At 37.2% G+C, this 12,591-nt stretch overlaps 1 protein-coding gene across 2 annotated transcripts in view; it reads left to right on the forward strand.

Annotated features, from left to right (window-relative positions):
- Nucleotides 1–12,591, forward strand: part of PREX2 (phosphatidylinositol-3,4,5-trisphosphate dependent Rac exchange factor 2) — a 207,302-nt gene that overhangs the window by 105,577 nt on the left and 89,134 nt on the right. For both annotated transcript variants that reach the window (XM_024739018.1, XM_024739017.1), the window contains exons 30-32: nt 1,350–1,391; nt 5,507–5,724; nt 10,086–10,188. In XM_024739018.1, coding sequence (XP_024594786.1) covers nt 1,350–1,391; nt 5,507–5,724; nt 10,086–10,188 — 363 coding nt within the window. The remainder of the gene's footprint in view (nt 1–1,349; nt 1,392–5,506; nt 5,725–10,085; nt 10,189–12,591) is intronic.

Below are 12,591 nucleotides of genomic sequence, written 5' to 3' on the forward strand. Positions count from 1 at the left end.
TCAATAAGGGCTTTCCAATTGTATCCCAGTCTCAATCTCTTAATGATATAATAAAATATTTTCTATGCTAGATTGTTGAATGTTTGTCATTTATTCTCTACTCTATTCCCTTGCTAGCACTATTTCCCACTCTTAGGATATGTACTTAGTCCCCTGACAATGAACTTTGAAAATTTAAAAAATTTTGAGACTCTCTTAAAAAAAATTCGATACCAATTTTAGCCATATCCAGGTTACAATAATAATAGTGCTTCACGGGTACACAGCACTTTAACTAATTTTCCAAGGCTTTTAATATATATTCCCATTTATTTTTTATACACAGTCCTATAAAATAGATAAGATAGATGTTATTATCACTTATGAATGAGCAAGTTGAGACTCAAAAGTAGATTAACAATGTACTGAAGATGACAAAGCTAGTGTATAACAGATGGGTCTCCTGACTCAGTCCAGTGTACTTTTCTGCCTCTGAAATCCATTTGTTCTTGTGTCTCACTTGTAAAACTTAATGCCCTTTCAGGCATTTCCTGCATTTCTTACCTGTTACTTTCGTTGCTCTGATTCTGCTGTGAACCTATTTAGAATAGGGTACAACCTAGCCTTTTTTATTTCCCATAATCTTGGTTACATAAATGAACTCTTTATGTTTTAATATTTTCCTATTGCAAGTAAACTATTTACCAATTGGAAGCAAATGGACACAGAGCTCATTGGGCACATAGCAATCAGTATGATGTTAATACACATCATTTATCAGACATCTGTGATTGACCCTGTGTGGGGATGGGGTGAGAAGAGTATTTGGAAATACTTAGTATTTTTCTGTCTTATAGGGCAGTATCTTGACCTACAGATAGGAAAGCCACAATATATACATATATTTCTAATAATAATACACAGATAATTCACAATATCACGTACACATATTTATTAATATATATTTATATATTATATTACATATATTCTTTATATATTGTATATATAATTTTTAAAATTTAAATTTTAAAAATACTATTTGACAGTTTATTGATCAAGACCAGAATAGCTGTAGGTGTTCAGAGAACACCACGCAAGCTACAACAGCTAATGATGACCTACAATGGTAGCAGGATTTGAATGCTGTTTCATAGGCTCATGTAATTCAGATCTGGAAGAGATTTTAGGGTCTTGAGCAGTGAGTAGAATTTATATAGGTAGATAGGCAAAAATAGCATGTCAAGTGAATGGGATTTTTATTATCCAATGTATATAATAATGCTGTGCTAATTTTTACTACACAGTTAAAATGTGATGTTAGTTGCAGAAAAAGACTGAACAACTGACTGGTATGTTTTCTTTCTCTGCAGAGGTAAAGTGTAGGATACTCCTGGCTCTTCTTGAATATTCAGGTAATATTTTACATTATTTTTACTATTTGAGATTATTATAGCCCACGACCTTAGGTGTCTTATGATATGAAGGCAGTGTCTTCAACTGTTTACAAAATAGATGGAAATATGATCTCTACCTTTTCTAAAGCCCGGCAGAGATTAAAAAAATACTTAGTATTTTGATAAAAACATAAAACATATGCTCATCTTCAATTAAAGGTTAAAAACATGAAAACATATAAATGTATATTTCTACAAAATATAATTTAAAAGGAGAAAGGGAGGAGGTTTTGGTAAAGTTAATTGTACAGATAGGCTTTTTTGTGAAACTGTGTCTATTGTTATAACAAGGATGTAGGTGGGTTCAGATTTAAGGAGAAACAGACTGTGCTTTTGATAGGAGGACTCTCAATCTGAAATCGTTTTGCAAGGGCATGGACACAGAGAGAGGGGAAGAATTTGTGAGCACTTTTACAATCTGTCACACTTGGAAAATTTAAATTATAAACGCATGAACGAGCCAACTTAACCAAGAGGGCGTTTTGTTTTTTTTTGATGCTTGGTTTTTGCTTTGCTTTTTGACTGAGTAATAATATCAAAAGTATCTTACAAAAAAAAAAGTATCTTACATCTTTTGGGCTTTAATAATGACAGCGTAGTCGATGGACCTCATTTTTATGGATTTCACTGAGTTCTCACAACTACTCTGTGAGAATATTATTATTGTTTCCACAGTTTTAAAGGTGAAGAAATCTACATTCAAGCAGATGAATAACTAGCACATGGTAGTCAATCAACACATACTTTGGGACATCTAGAAGATTAGGCATAGAGATGCCTTACTGGGTGAATAAATAAATAGTAGGTGCAGTTTTGAAATTCAAACTTAGTTCTGCCAATTCCAGAAATGGTCCTGGAATGCATTGCTTTATTTATTAATATTCAGATGGCTGTTCTTATTTTGATTTCAATTTCATTTTTCTATTTCTATCATAATTCTCCTTTTTCCTACTTGATTTACTCCTTTTTTCTTTGTTACATTTGAATGATACCAAACATAGCCAGATTACTCCATATTGTTGGCTATAAAATTATGCTTTTCACTTGAAAAGGGTGGACTGGGTCTGCTAAACATTATTCTTAATTGTCTTTTATTCCTGTCTTTCTGTCTCTCTGATCTCTTCTTTTTGTTTCTTTGTTTTTTTTGCTTTCTTTCCCCTACAATCTCAGAATAATGACAGATTACTTGCATGTCGAGAAACCATCTCATTCTTTTCAGATCAGCAAGCTTACAATGGAATTTGACTTTTTTAAACAGTTGAGACTAAATTAAGTGTTAATGTTTTTAAACATGTCTGTAGAAGATGAATTGAAGTAGGTGCTTAAATACTGAAATGAAACGGAAGCCTTTGATAGGTAAAAATCCATTTGTTTTGAGTATATTCCTACTACAAGGGAATTTTTACTTGGCGAAAATAAACGAGCTGTCAAAGAAACAGAACTTGCTTTTCTTCTTTTACTAGAAGCTGGGAGCAGCTGTTGTGATTCTTGCTGTAGTTCTTATTGATAAAAATGAGGAATGAGAATAGCTTTGGTAAAGGATGGACACTTGTGAACAGCTGCATAATTAAAAGGAAAAGACCTGTATGTTTTTGCTGAAAGTTTGCTTATTGGGTTTCTTTCTTTATCACGATGTTCCTTCTCTATTTAGCAATAAAACTAAGCACGCATGTGCTAGGCACCATGCTAGATGCTAGGGAGAAGAATCATGATAATATCACTGTCCGTTTTCACCTTGCTAAGTGCTTTAAATGTTTTTATCTCATTTATCTTCATCACAGATATAAGAAGTAGGAATAACCCCTATTTTACGAATAGGGATCTGATACCTAGAATTTATAGATTAAAATTGGCAGAATGGGAAGTTGAAAGCAGATTATATGCCTCTCAAGTCCCTGAGCATAAATCACATGATATGCCACTTCCCCTGGCGTTGATGTGCTGACGGTCCCTGGGGGAAAAGAAGCATGTGAGCAGACTCTCACAATGCCAGGTCATTAGTCCTTCAGTAGGGGGAGACACCCCCAGACCTGCAGGGGCAGAAAGAAATGCACAGACTTCCTGAAGGAGAGAGGACATTCCCCAAAGGGAGATAATATTTTAGTAGTTCAATGAGTTGACTCTTGAAGAATGATTTCAAGTTTGCTGGGTGGTGAGGGGAGGAGGGTGGCCCGCAGCCAGAGGGCCCATGGACCAAGGATCACCTTTTTTTTTTTCTTTTTTTGCGGTGCACGGGTCTCTCACTGTTGTGGCCTCTCTCATTGCGGAGCACAGGCTCCGGACGCGCAGGCCCAGCGGCCATGGCTCACGGGCCCAGCCGCTCTGCAGCATGTGGGATCTTCCCGGACCGGAGCACAAACCCGCGTCCCCTGCATCGGCGGGTGGACTCCCAACCACTGCGCCACCAGGGAAGCCCAAGGATCACCCTTTTAAGTCAAACTAAATCCAGTCATTTCAAGAAGCCAGAGAATGAGCTCATGCATTTTCATTTCACTTAATTCATTTGTTTGTTAGTTGCTCTACTGGTTCATTATTTTCATTCAGTAAATATTTGTTGAATGTCTACACCCAGTTAGAAATTATGCACAACGGAATAAGTGTTTTGTTTTGTTTTCTTAGTTGAGAATGGGACAAAGTTCTTTCCCAGTTTAGCCATTTTATAGTGACCTGTAAAACGCTCTTTTCTATTAGAACAGGAACATAGTATATAACTACTTAAAGGAAATGTCTAACACATGTTGTTAGTTAAATTAACAGGTTGAACTATATGGAGTTGCCATATTCAATCATGTTGACCTACTAAAACAGCAAGTTCATATAGTTCCACCTAGTCAATGAATATTTTTATTATATAATTAAATATTTTTAATATATTATCCCGTTTCTAACAAAATTTTCAAGAGTAGCTTTTACTAACAGTGAAACTAAGTAACAAGCAGCAATTATGTGTACACATGCTTTGAGGGTCATTAAAAACAGGTGTTCCATGTTCTTGGTAAACAACTTAAAAACTATGCCTTTCTATCAATAAAGCAAGAACTCATTGCTGAGTAAAGGCAGCATGTTTATCTACGTTATACACTAATTATTGACAATGCTTCTTCATTTCAGGAGATTCTGAGCTCTCAAAATATTCAGTGCACTTTTGGGAGTACGATGATATTTACCTGTGCCGTTCCTCTAGTACAAGAGACTTCTCAGTGTACAGAATGTATGGCTTGGTGCTCGTGTTGTTTATGTAGTTTGTGTTACATCCAGCGCCCCAGAGAAGTGAACCTTTCGGGATCAGGTTCTCAGGGGCACAGCTGCTTTCCATTTGAAAAGCCTGAGGTCCAGGACTAGCACTTCACAGGGTAAACATACCTTCAAAGTGGGTCAATCAAAAGTCCAGTTAATTGCAGAATAAGAATGCTAGTAAAAATCAATTTATGCTAGAACTGCAAATATTTTACCTGTTTCAAAAAATATGTAGGAATTTATGAACTGGACCTGTTTATACCTTATGAAGTTGAATAGGTGACTTCAGGAGTTATATTTGCATATTTAAGATATGCAGATTTGCATATTATTACAAGCAATTGGACATGATACTCTTCCACATGTGTGTTTCACATTAATATTTGAATAGGTCTAGTAGGTAATTTTTTTTAATTTAGTACTAATAATATTTTATTTCATTTACCAGCACAAACTGAAAAACTGGACTTTGAGTTTTCTTTAGGAAAGTGTCATGTACTAGTACAAATTGTGTTCCATCATGAAAAATAAAGTAAATAAAATAAAGGCTTATTGTATTGGGTTTTGTAAAACAATTTAGTGATCGCAAAATAAAGTTACAATATCAATTAAGAAAAATGAGCTTAATGTTTCTAACATTTTTGGGTGTTCAGTGTTTTCTAAAAGGCATACTTGCTCAAACGTATGTGCTCATGAATAGAGCTCAAATTCACATTCTTCCCATGGTGTGAGTTTAGGGAAAGGATGAAATAACAGTGAATGCAAATGCTGAATGAATTGGTCTTATTCAACTATGACGTTTTCCAAAACTGCCTTTATGTTCTCCTGGATCACAGACAGTGAGACACAGCTCCGAAGAGACATGGTTTTCTGCCAGAGTCTTGTGGCCACAGTCTGTGCCTTCTCCGAGCAGCTCATGGCCGCCTTAAACCAGATGTTTGACAACAGCAAGGAAAATGAGATGGAGACTTGGGAAGCCAGCAGAAGGTGGCTGGACCAGATAGCGAACGCAGGAGTTCTTTTTCACTTTCAGTCACTTCTGTCACCAAACTTGGTAAGGAACCACAATGCCTCCCACTGGCTGTGTCAACTGGAACGTACATTGGGACCTGTTCCCAATAAAACATGGTTCTTCGTTATTGTATCCACAGTCATCCAGCTCCTTTAAAAGGATATGTTTTTCCATGGGCAAATATAGCTTTAATAAGTATGTGGAAATATCTTTCCTGATTTTTATTCTCAATGGCTGCTAAAAGCTGAGAAAGCCTCCATCTGTTACCAATTCCTGTATCCCTAAGCACCGGGCGAGAAAGGTCAGCAGAGGAGAGAGTATCGGCTGCGGTTGCTTATTTGCAGTCCAGAAGGAAGAGTCTGCCATGAGACCCGAGCTCCCCCTGAGGTTGTTGTTCTGGAACGTGCTCTTAGAAGAGCTCTGACAACTTGCATGCCATACTGTCTGACAATCTGGTTAGAATTTGCATGTGTTAAATGATTTTATTTCCTTCCTTTGTGTGCATGTTTTTCCTGTTAAATCTAAGAACATTGCCTTAATTACTGTAAAATATTCCGTGTTTATGCATCAGTTGTCCACAGCGGAGATGAAGAAAGCATCTCGAACTATTTGATAAAACTGTGGTGAACGTAAGAGTTTTTTCACATATACTTCCTGTGGTTCTGATAGTTGTCATGATGTATAAAGGCAAATATGTTCAGCTTATTTAAACTTAAGGTGCGTGTTAAATATAATTTTGATTTGAAACGAGACGCTATTTTGTCTGTTAAAGTACACATAGAAAATGTAGCTACCAAGTAACATGGTTGAGTTTTTAAACGAATGTATATGAGTTTATACATCAAAATAATGTTTTTCTTCAGTGGTATTGAGGACAGGGGGTAATTGCTGTACTGCACGGTCATAAAAAGTTCTGGAATGGGCTTCCCTGGTGGCGCAGTGGTTGAGAGTCCGCCTGCCGATGCAGGGGACCCGGGTTCGTGCCCCGGTCCGGGAAGATCCCACGTGCTGTGGAGCGGCTGGGCCCGTGAGCCATGGCCGCTGAGCCTGCGCGTCCGGAGCCTGTGCTCCGCAATGGGAGAGGCCACAACAGTGAGAGGCCTGCGTACCACAAAAAAAAAAAAAAAAAAGTTCTGGAATGGTAAGGTAAGAAAGTCCATTCAGCTGAGTGAAATTCAGAGAAACAGGATTAGATTCTTTTGAAAAGACTCTATACACTCCATGTGGGTGATCAGTTTTTTATTTGGTTGCTAATATAACCAAATAAGAAAGATTTAATTAATGAAAACTTTGAAATAAGTCCCTTGAAAAGTGTTTAAAAACAAAATAAATACTAATTAATCATTGCCTATCAAATAAAGATTATGTAAGATAAGATGCACTCTTCCTAATACGTGGTAGGCTTTAAGTATTTGTTGAACAAATTAATGAATGAGGCTTCATTTCTATTCTTTTCTTACTTAAAAACTGCCATTGTCTAGGCAAGTGCTGGTACATTTATTTGAAATCTCAAGGAATGGGGGAAAGTATTTGTAATTCATACATCTGGTAAGTGACATATCCAGACTATATAAAGAATCCTTAAAACTAAAGAATAAAAAGACATCTCGATTAAAAAGCAGGCAAAGGATTTTTTTTTTTTTTTTTGCGGTACACGGGCCTCTCACTGTTGTGGCCTCTCCCGTTGCGGAGCACAGGCTCCGGATGCACAGGCTCAGCGGCCATGGCTCACGGGCCCAGCCGCTCCGTGGCATGTGGGATCTTCCCGGACTGGGAACCCGTGTCCCCTGGATCGGCAGGCGGACTCTCAACCACTGCGCCACCAGGGAAGCCCCAGGCAAAGGATTTGAATGGTCATTTCTCCAGAGAAGATATAACGTGGCCAAAAGCACATGAAAAGACGATTAACATCATTAGCCATTGGGGATGTGTACCTCAAAACTACAGTGAGATACTATGTCACAGTGATGTGGATGGCTACAATCCAAAAGACAGACAGGCACAAGTGTTGGTGAGGATGTAGAGAAATTGTAACCCTCAGACACTGCTGGGGGGAATGGAAAATAGTGCAGCCATTTTGGAAAACATTTTGGCAGTTCCTCAAATTGTTAAATGTGGAATTTCCATATGACCCAGAAATTCTACTCCTAGGTAATATCCAAGAGAAAAGAAAACTTATATTCTAGCAACACTTGTACACAAATGTTCCTGTCAAGATTATTCATAATACCTAAAAAGTGGAAACAACCCAAATGTCCATGAGCTGTCTGATGAGTGGATAAACAAGTTGGGGTATATCCATACAATGAAATATTATTCAGCAGTAAAAAGGAGTGAGGTACTGATACATGCTACAACATGGGTGAACCTTGGAAGCATGTTAAGAGAAATAAACCAGTTACAAAAGACCACGTATTATTTGATTACATTATTATGTAATAATAGGCAAACTTTAGAGACTGAAAATAGGCTAGTGGTTGCCTGGGGCTAAGGATTGGAGGAAGGTATATGGAGGATGAATGCTAATGGGTACTGAGTTTCTTTTTTGGGGTGGTGAAAATATTCTAAAATCGGATGATGGTGATAGTTACACAACTCTGCCTATATACTACAGACCCCTGAGCTGTATACTTAAAATGGGTGAATTTTATGGTATGTGAATTATATCTCAAGAAAGCTGTTTTGTTGTTTTAAATAGGTCTTATGAAACCCTTAAGTTTATTTAAAGAATTGATTAAAAAATTCAAAGGTAGTTAAAAAAAAAGTCAAAGAAACATGTAATCTTTCTGCCTTTGTAACAAGAGCGCTTAGGGCCTCCTAGAACTGTGAAGAGCTCCCTGGGAGCTGCAGGCACTGGCGGTCTGTGTGTTCCTGGGCTCTGAGCGCAGTCCTAGGTCCTTGGGTATGGGTTTAGCCACATCTGCAAGTTACAGTCAGAGCGCAACCTGTTTGGGACATTTCTTCCTGTGTGTATTCCTCTCAATTGGAAGAATGCTGGTTCTTTAGTCCTGTCCCTACAGTTCCAGGTTCATGGCATTTTTCTGCTGCTTCAAAGGACTTTAAAAAGTAACAGTCTTATAAACATTTATCCAGCACTTACTGTGTACCATCCATTATATTAAGTACCAAGCTAAGGTACAGAGGTGATGATGCTATTAACCTTTTGGTATCCATGCAGTCCTTCTTTGGGGTCTGAGGCAGCCTTAGTGGGTTTTTTCCCATACACAATGGAAATTCTTTACCATCTCCTTCACCCTCTACTCATGCTGCCCCCCAAATATGGCTATAAGCTTACTGCAACTTTTAAAATGCGGGTAAAGCACGTTAAAATTATTGTTAAAAAGGATCATTTGGGCTTCCCTGGTGGCACAGTGGTTGAGAGTCCGCCTGCCGATGCAGGGGACACGGGTTCGTGCCCCGGTCCGGGACGATCCTACATGCCGCAGAGCAGCTGGGCCCGTGAGCCATGGCCGCTGAGCCTGCGCGTCCGGAGCCTGTGCTCCACAACAGGAGAGGCCACAACAGTGAGAGGCCCGCGTACCGCAAAAAAAAAAAAAAAAAAAAGGATCATTGACATTCTTAAGGAAACAAATGTACCTTTGAAAGAAAAGTTGTGTATGATTAGGTTAAGTATTCTTTCATGAGGAAATTAGTAAAAGACTTTAGATAGTGCACTGAACTGCTAATAGGAAGGCCAGATCCAATAATAGAAAGATGATGTCACTGAGATATGTAGTGAACTTGTTACCATGTCTGGGCCTTACCTGCCTCAGCTGTAAAATATGCTGTAGGAATGAAATGAATGATTAAAACAAATTAAATCTCATATTCACAAGATTCTAGATTAAGGCCCCATAAAGGCAAGTGAAAATGATTCTTGTCCCCAGGCTCTTTGGAAGAAAAATCATTACATACATGCAAATTGCTTTTATCACAGTTTTCACAAATTGCAAATTGAATAATGCACAGGTTATCTTATCGTAAAGTACGATGACCATTATGTACTGGGCTTTTTAAGAAAACAATATTTTGGTCTTTCAGCTGTTATATTTGTCAGATTATAGAGATTTAGAGGCAAATAGCATTTTTGTGTGTGTACACATTTGTAACTAATAAACAAAATCAATAGAACTAGAATCTAGCTACAAAACAGACTGAAAAAATCATTTAGACAGCAGAGAAAAGGGAAAATATAAAACTACAAAAGAAACATAACTGAGTATTTGTTAATTTCATTTTAGGCAGTAAATTCTTAGATGTGTTGATAATTTGGTTTGTACTTAAATAAAACACAAGTGAACCTAGTTTTGATCTGGAGTTGTTATGTTGTATTATGTTATATTATATTATGTTTTATCCCAAACAATCCTATCATATCATGTATTGTTTTTATTTCTTTCTAGACAGATGAACAAGCCATGCTAGAAGATACACTGGTTGCACTATTTGATTTGGAAAAGGTTTCTTTTTACTTTAAACCATCAGAAGAGGAACCACTGGTTGCAAGTAAGTAGTTAAATATTTCATGTATGTTTTGTAAAATTTCTTTGGCATCAGATGACAACATATGTCATAACTTTGATATGAATATATTTGATATGCAGTTTAAGTTTTATATAAAATATATTTAGGGTAAAATAGTAATAACCAACTGGGAGAGTGATAGAAAGTATATATAAGTTAAATTTACAGCTAATTTTATACTTTTGTTTTTAGCTATTAGTCTGACCTCTAAAACTTTTTCGGAGTGTGTGTGTCAAATATTGTGCTACTCAAGATTGCCTTTTCTTTCTTTTTTGTTACTGTGGTGAAATATACATACCATAAAATTTACCGTTTAACCCATTTTCAGTGTACAATTCAGTGGTATTAAGTTCATTCAAAATGTTGTGCATGGGGCTTCCCTGGTGGCGCAGTGGTTGAGAGTCCGCCTGCTGATGCAGGGGACGTGGGTTTGTGCCCCGGTCCGGGAGGATCCCACGTGCCGCGGAGCTGCTGGGCCCGTGAGCCATGGCCACTGGGCCTGCACGTCCGGAGCCTGTGCTTTGCAGCGGGAGAGGCCACAACGGTGAGAGGCCCGCGTACCGGAAAAAAAAAAAAAAAAAAAATGTTGTGCAGCTATTTCCACCATCCGTCTCCAGAACTTTTTCATCTTCCCAAACAGAAACTCCATACTCCTTAAACAATCACTACCCTCCCCCGCTTCTCCAATTCCTGGTAACTTCTCTTCCACTTTCTGGCTCTGAATTTGCTTATGCTACGTACCTCATATAAGTGGGATCACAGAACATTTGTCCTTTCCGCTGCTTTTTTCATGTCAAGACTTCTTTTAATAAAAGAACTGCCCTAACATTTCTGGCTATGTGGATAATCTCTGAGGCCAGCAGAACGTTCACTCAAATATATAATTATTACTTAGCAAAATTGATTGAGTTGGGTTTCCACTCCTTATCTTCAGTTGATCCTGTAGACAGTGTGTTAGCAAGCAATGAAAACAGTGTTTAGAGCCAAGAATATACAGAGACGTTGTAATTGTTTGATCTGACAATAATTGATAAAATGTATAATTTAATTCTGAAGAAGTAGACACATAGGCTACATTTTTGCCAGCTTAAAAATGAAAATTAAAAATTATTTTATCCAAGTGTCAAAAAATTTAGTGTGTACAAATATAATCCCATTAACTATCTTGATTCATTTATTCATCCTGTACAATTTCCAAGACGGCACAACCTATCTTGTTCATTGCTGTATATCCAGCACTCAAGAGATGCCTGGAACAAAAAGGCCGATATTTTTTTTCAAGTAAATGAATGAACAAATATCAATTCAGTTTATACAGTGCGTCAGACCGAGAGGCTTTATGGTTATAAACGTAGAAGGATAAACAAACTACTGTGCAGAATGAAGAATAGAATTTCAACAGAACTTGGTTGTATCTAATGTTGCAAAGAAGTTACTTTATGAAATTGAATTGAAAGATTGAGAAGTATCCCTTTCCTTTAGCAACTGGCCATCATTAAACCTAACAAAGGCATTGTTTTAGAAGTATACCTCCAGAGAAATAGCAACACCTAGGGTTTAATCTCTTTGTCTTTTAGTTTCTGCAAGTTATGATCATTTATCTACCATTTCAGCATTGTCACAAATAGGTTTAAAATGTGTCTATCGATCCAAGAAATCTTCAGCAGTTTGTTATTTTTCTGTTTCTTGTTTGTTCATAAGTCTGAGGATCCCCTGTGTATTATGGTAGAAGATCTAAACAGATATTTCAGGTCCGGGGAAGGTTTTTACTTATTTGCACATTTCCAATGTCTAATACAATAAATAGGGACTCAATAAATATTCATTTAATCTGTTATCTAGAAATTATAATCATTTATTCATCGAAAATTTCTTAAGTGCCTACTTATGGCCAAGTGTTGGATACAATAGAGAACTAAACAGAGATAAATAATAAGTGAGATAAATAAGTTATTTTGATAATAAATTAGAAGATAATATGAATGCACGACAGGAAATAGAAAAAGAGCAAAGGATGAAAATGAAGGGACAGGTAGGGCATTTTTGATCTGGTGCTCGGGGAATGGAACTTGCAAAACATGTGCTAATTGTGATAATGGTTGCTATGTGCTCAGTTTCTTGCACACCACTTCAGAAGTGTACCCCAAGGACTCATCTTGACTAAAATATGAATGAGGCAGCTGTCCTGGGAAATGGTGATTCCAAACCATGTGTAGCTAAACTTCTCATTTACTTAAGTGAGACACCTGGTGTGTTAAAGTGTAACGAAGTTTTCTATTACAGAATTTTATATACAGTACAGTAATAAATCTGTTGCTTTAGCTAATGAGGACCTGATTTAATACTCTTTCACCAAATAGCACTGTCAGTATGCCAAACCTGAGC

This window comes from Neophocaena asiaeorientalis, unplaced genomic scaffold, assembly GCF_003031525.2.
Source record: "Neophocaena asiaeorientalis asiaeorientalis breed wild unplaced genomic scaffold, Neophocaena_asiaeorientalis_V1.1 scaffold299, whole genome shotgun sequence".
NCBI lineage: Eukaryota > Metazoa > Chordata > Mammalia > Artiodactyla > Phocoenidae > Neophocaena > Neophocaena asiaeorientalis.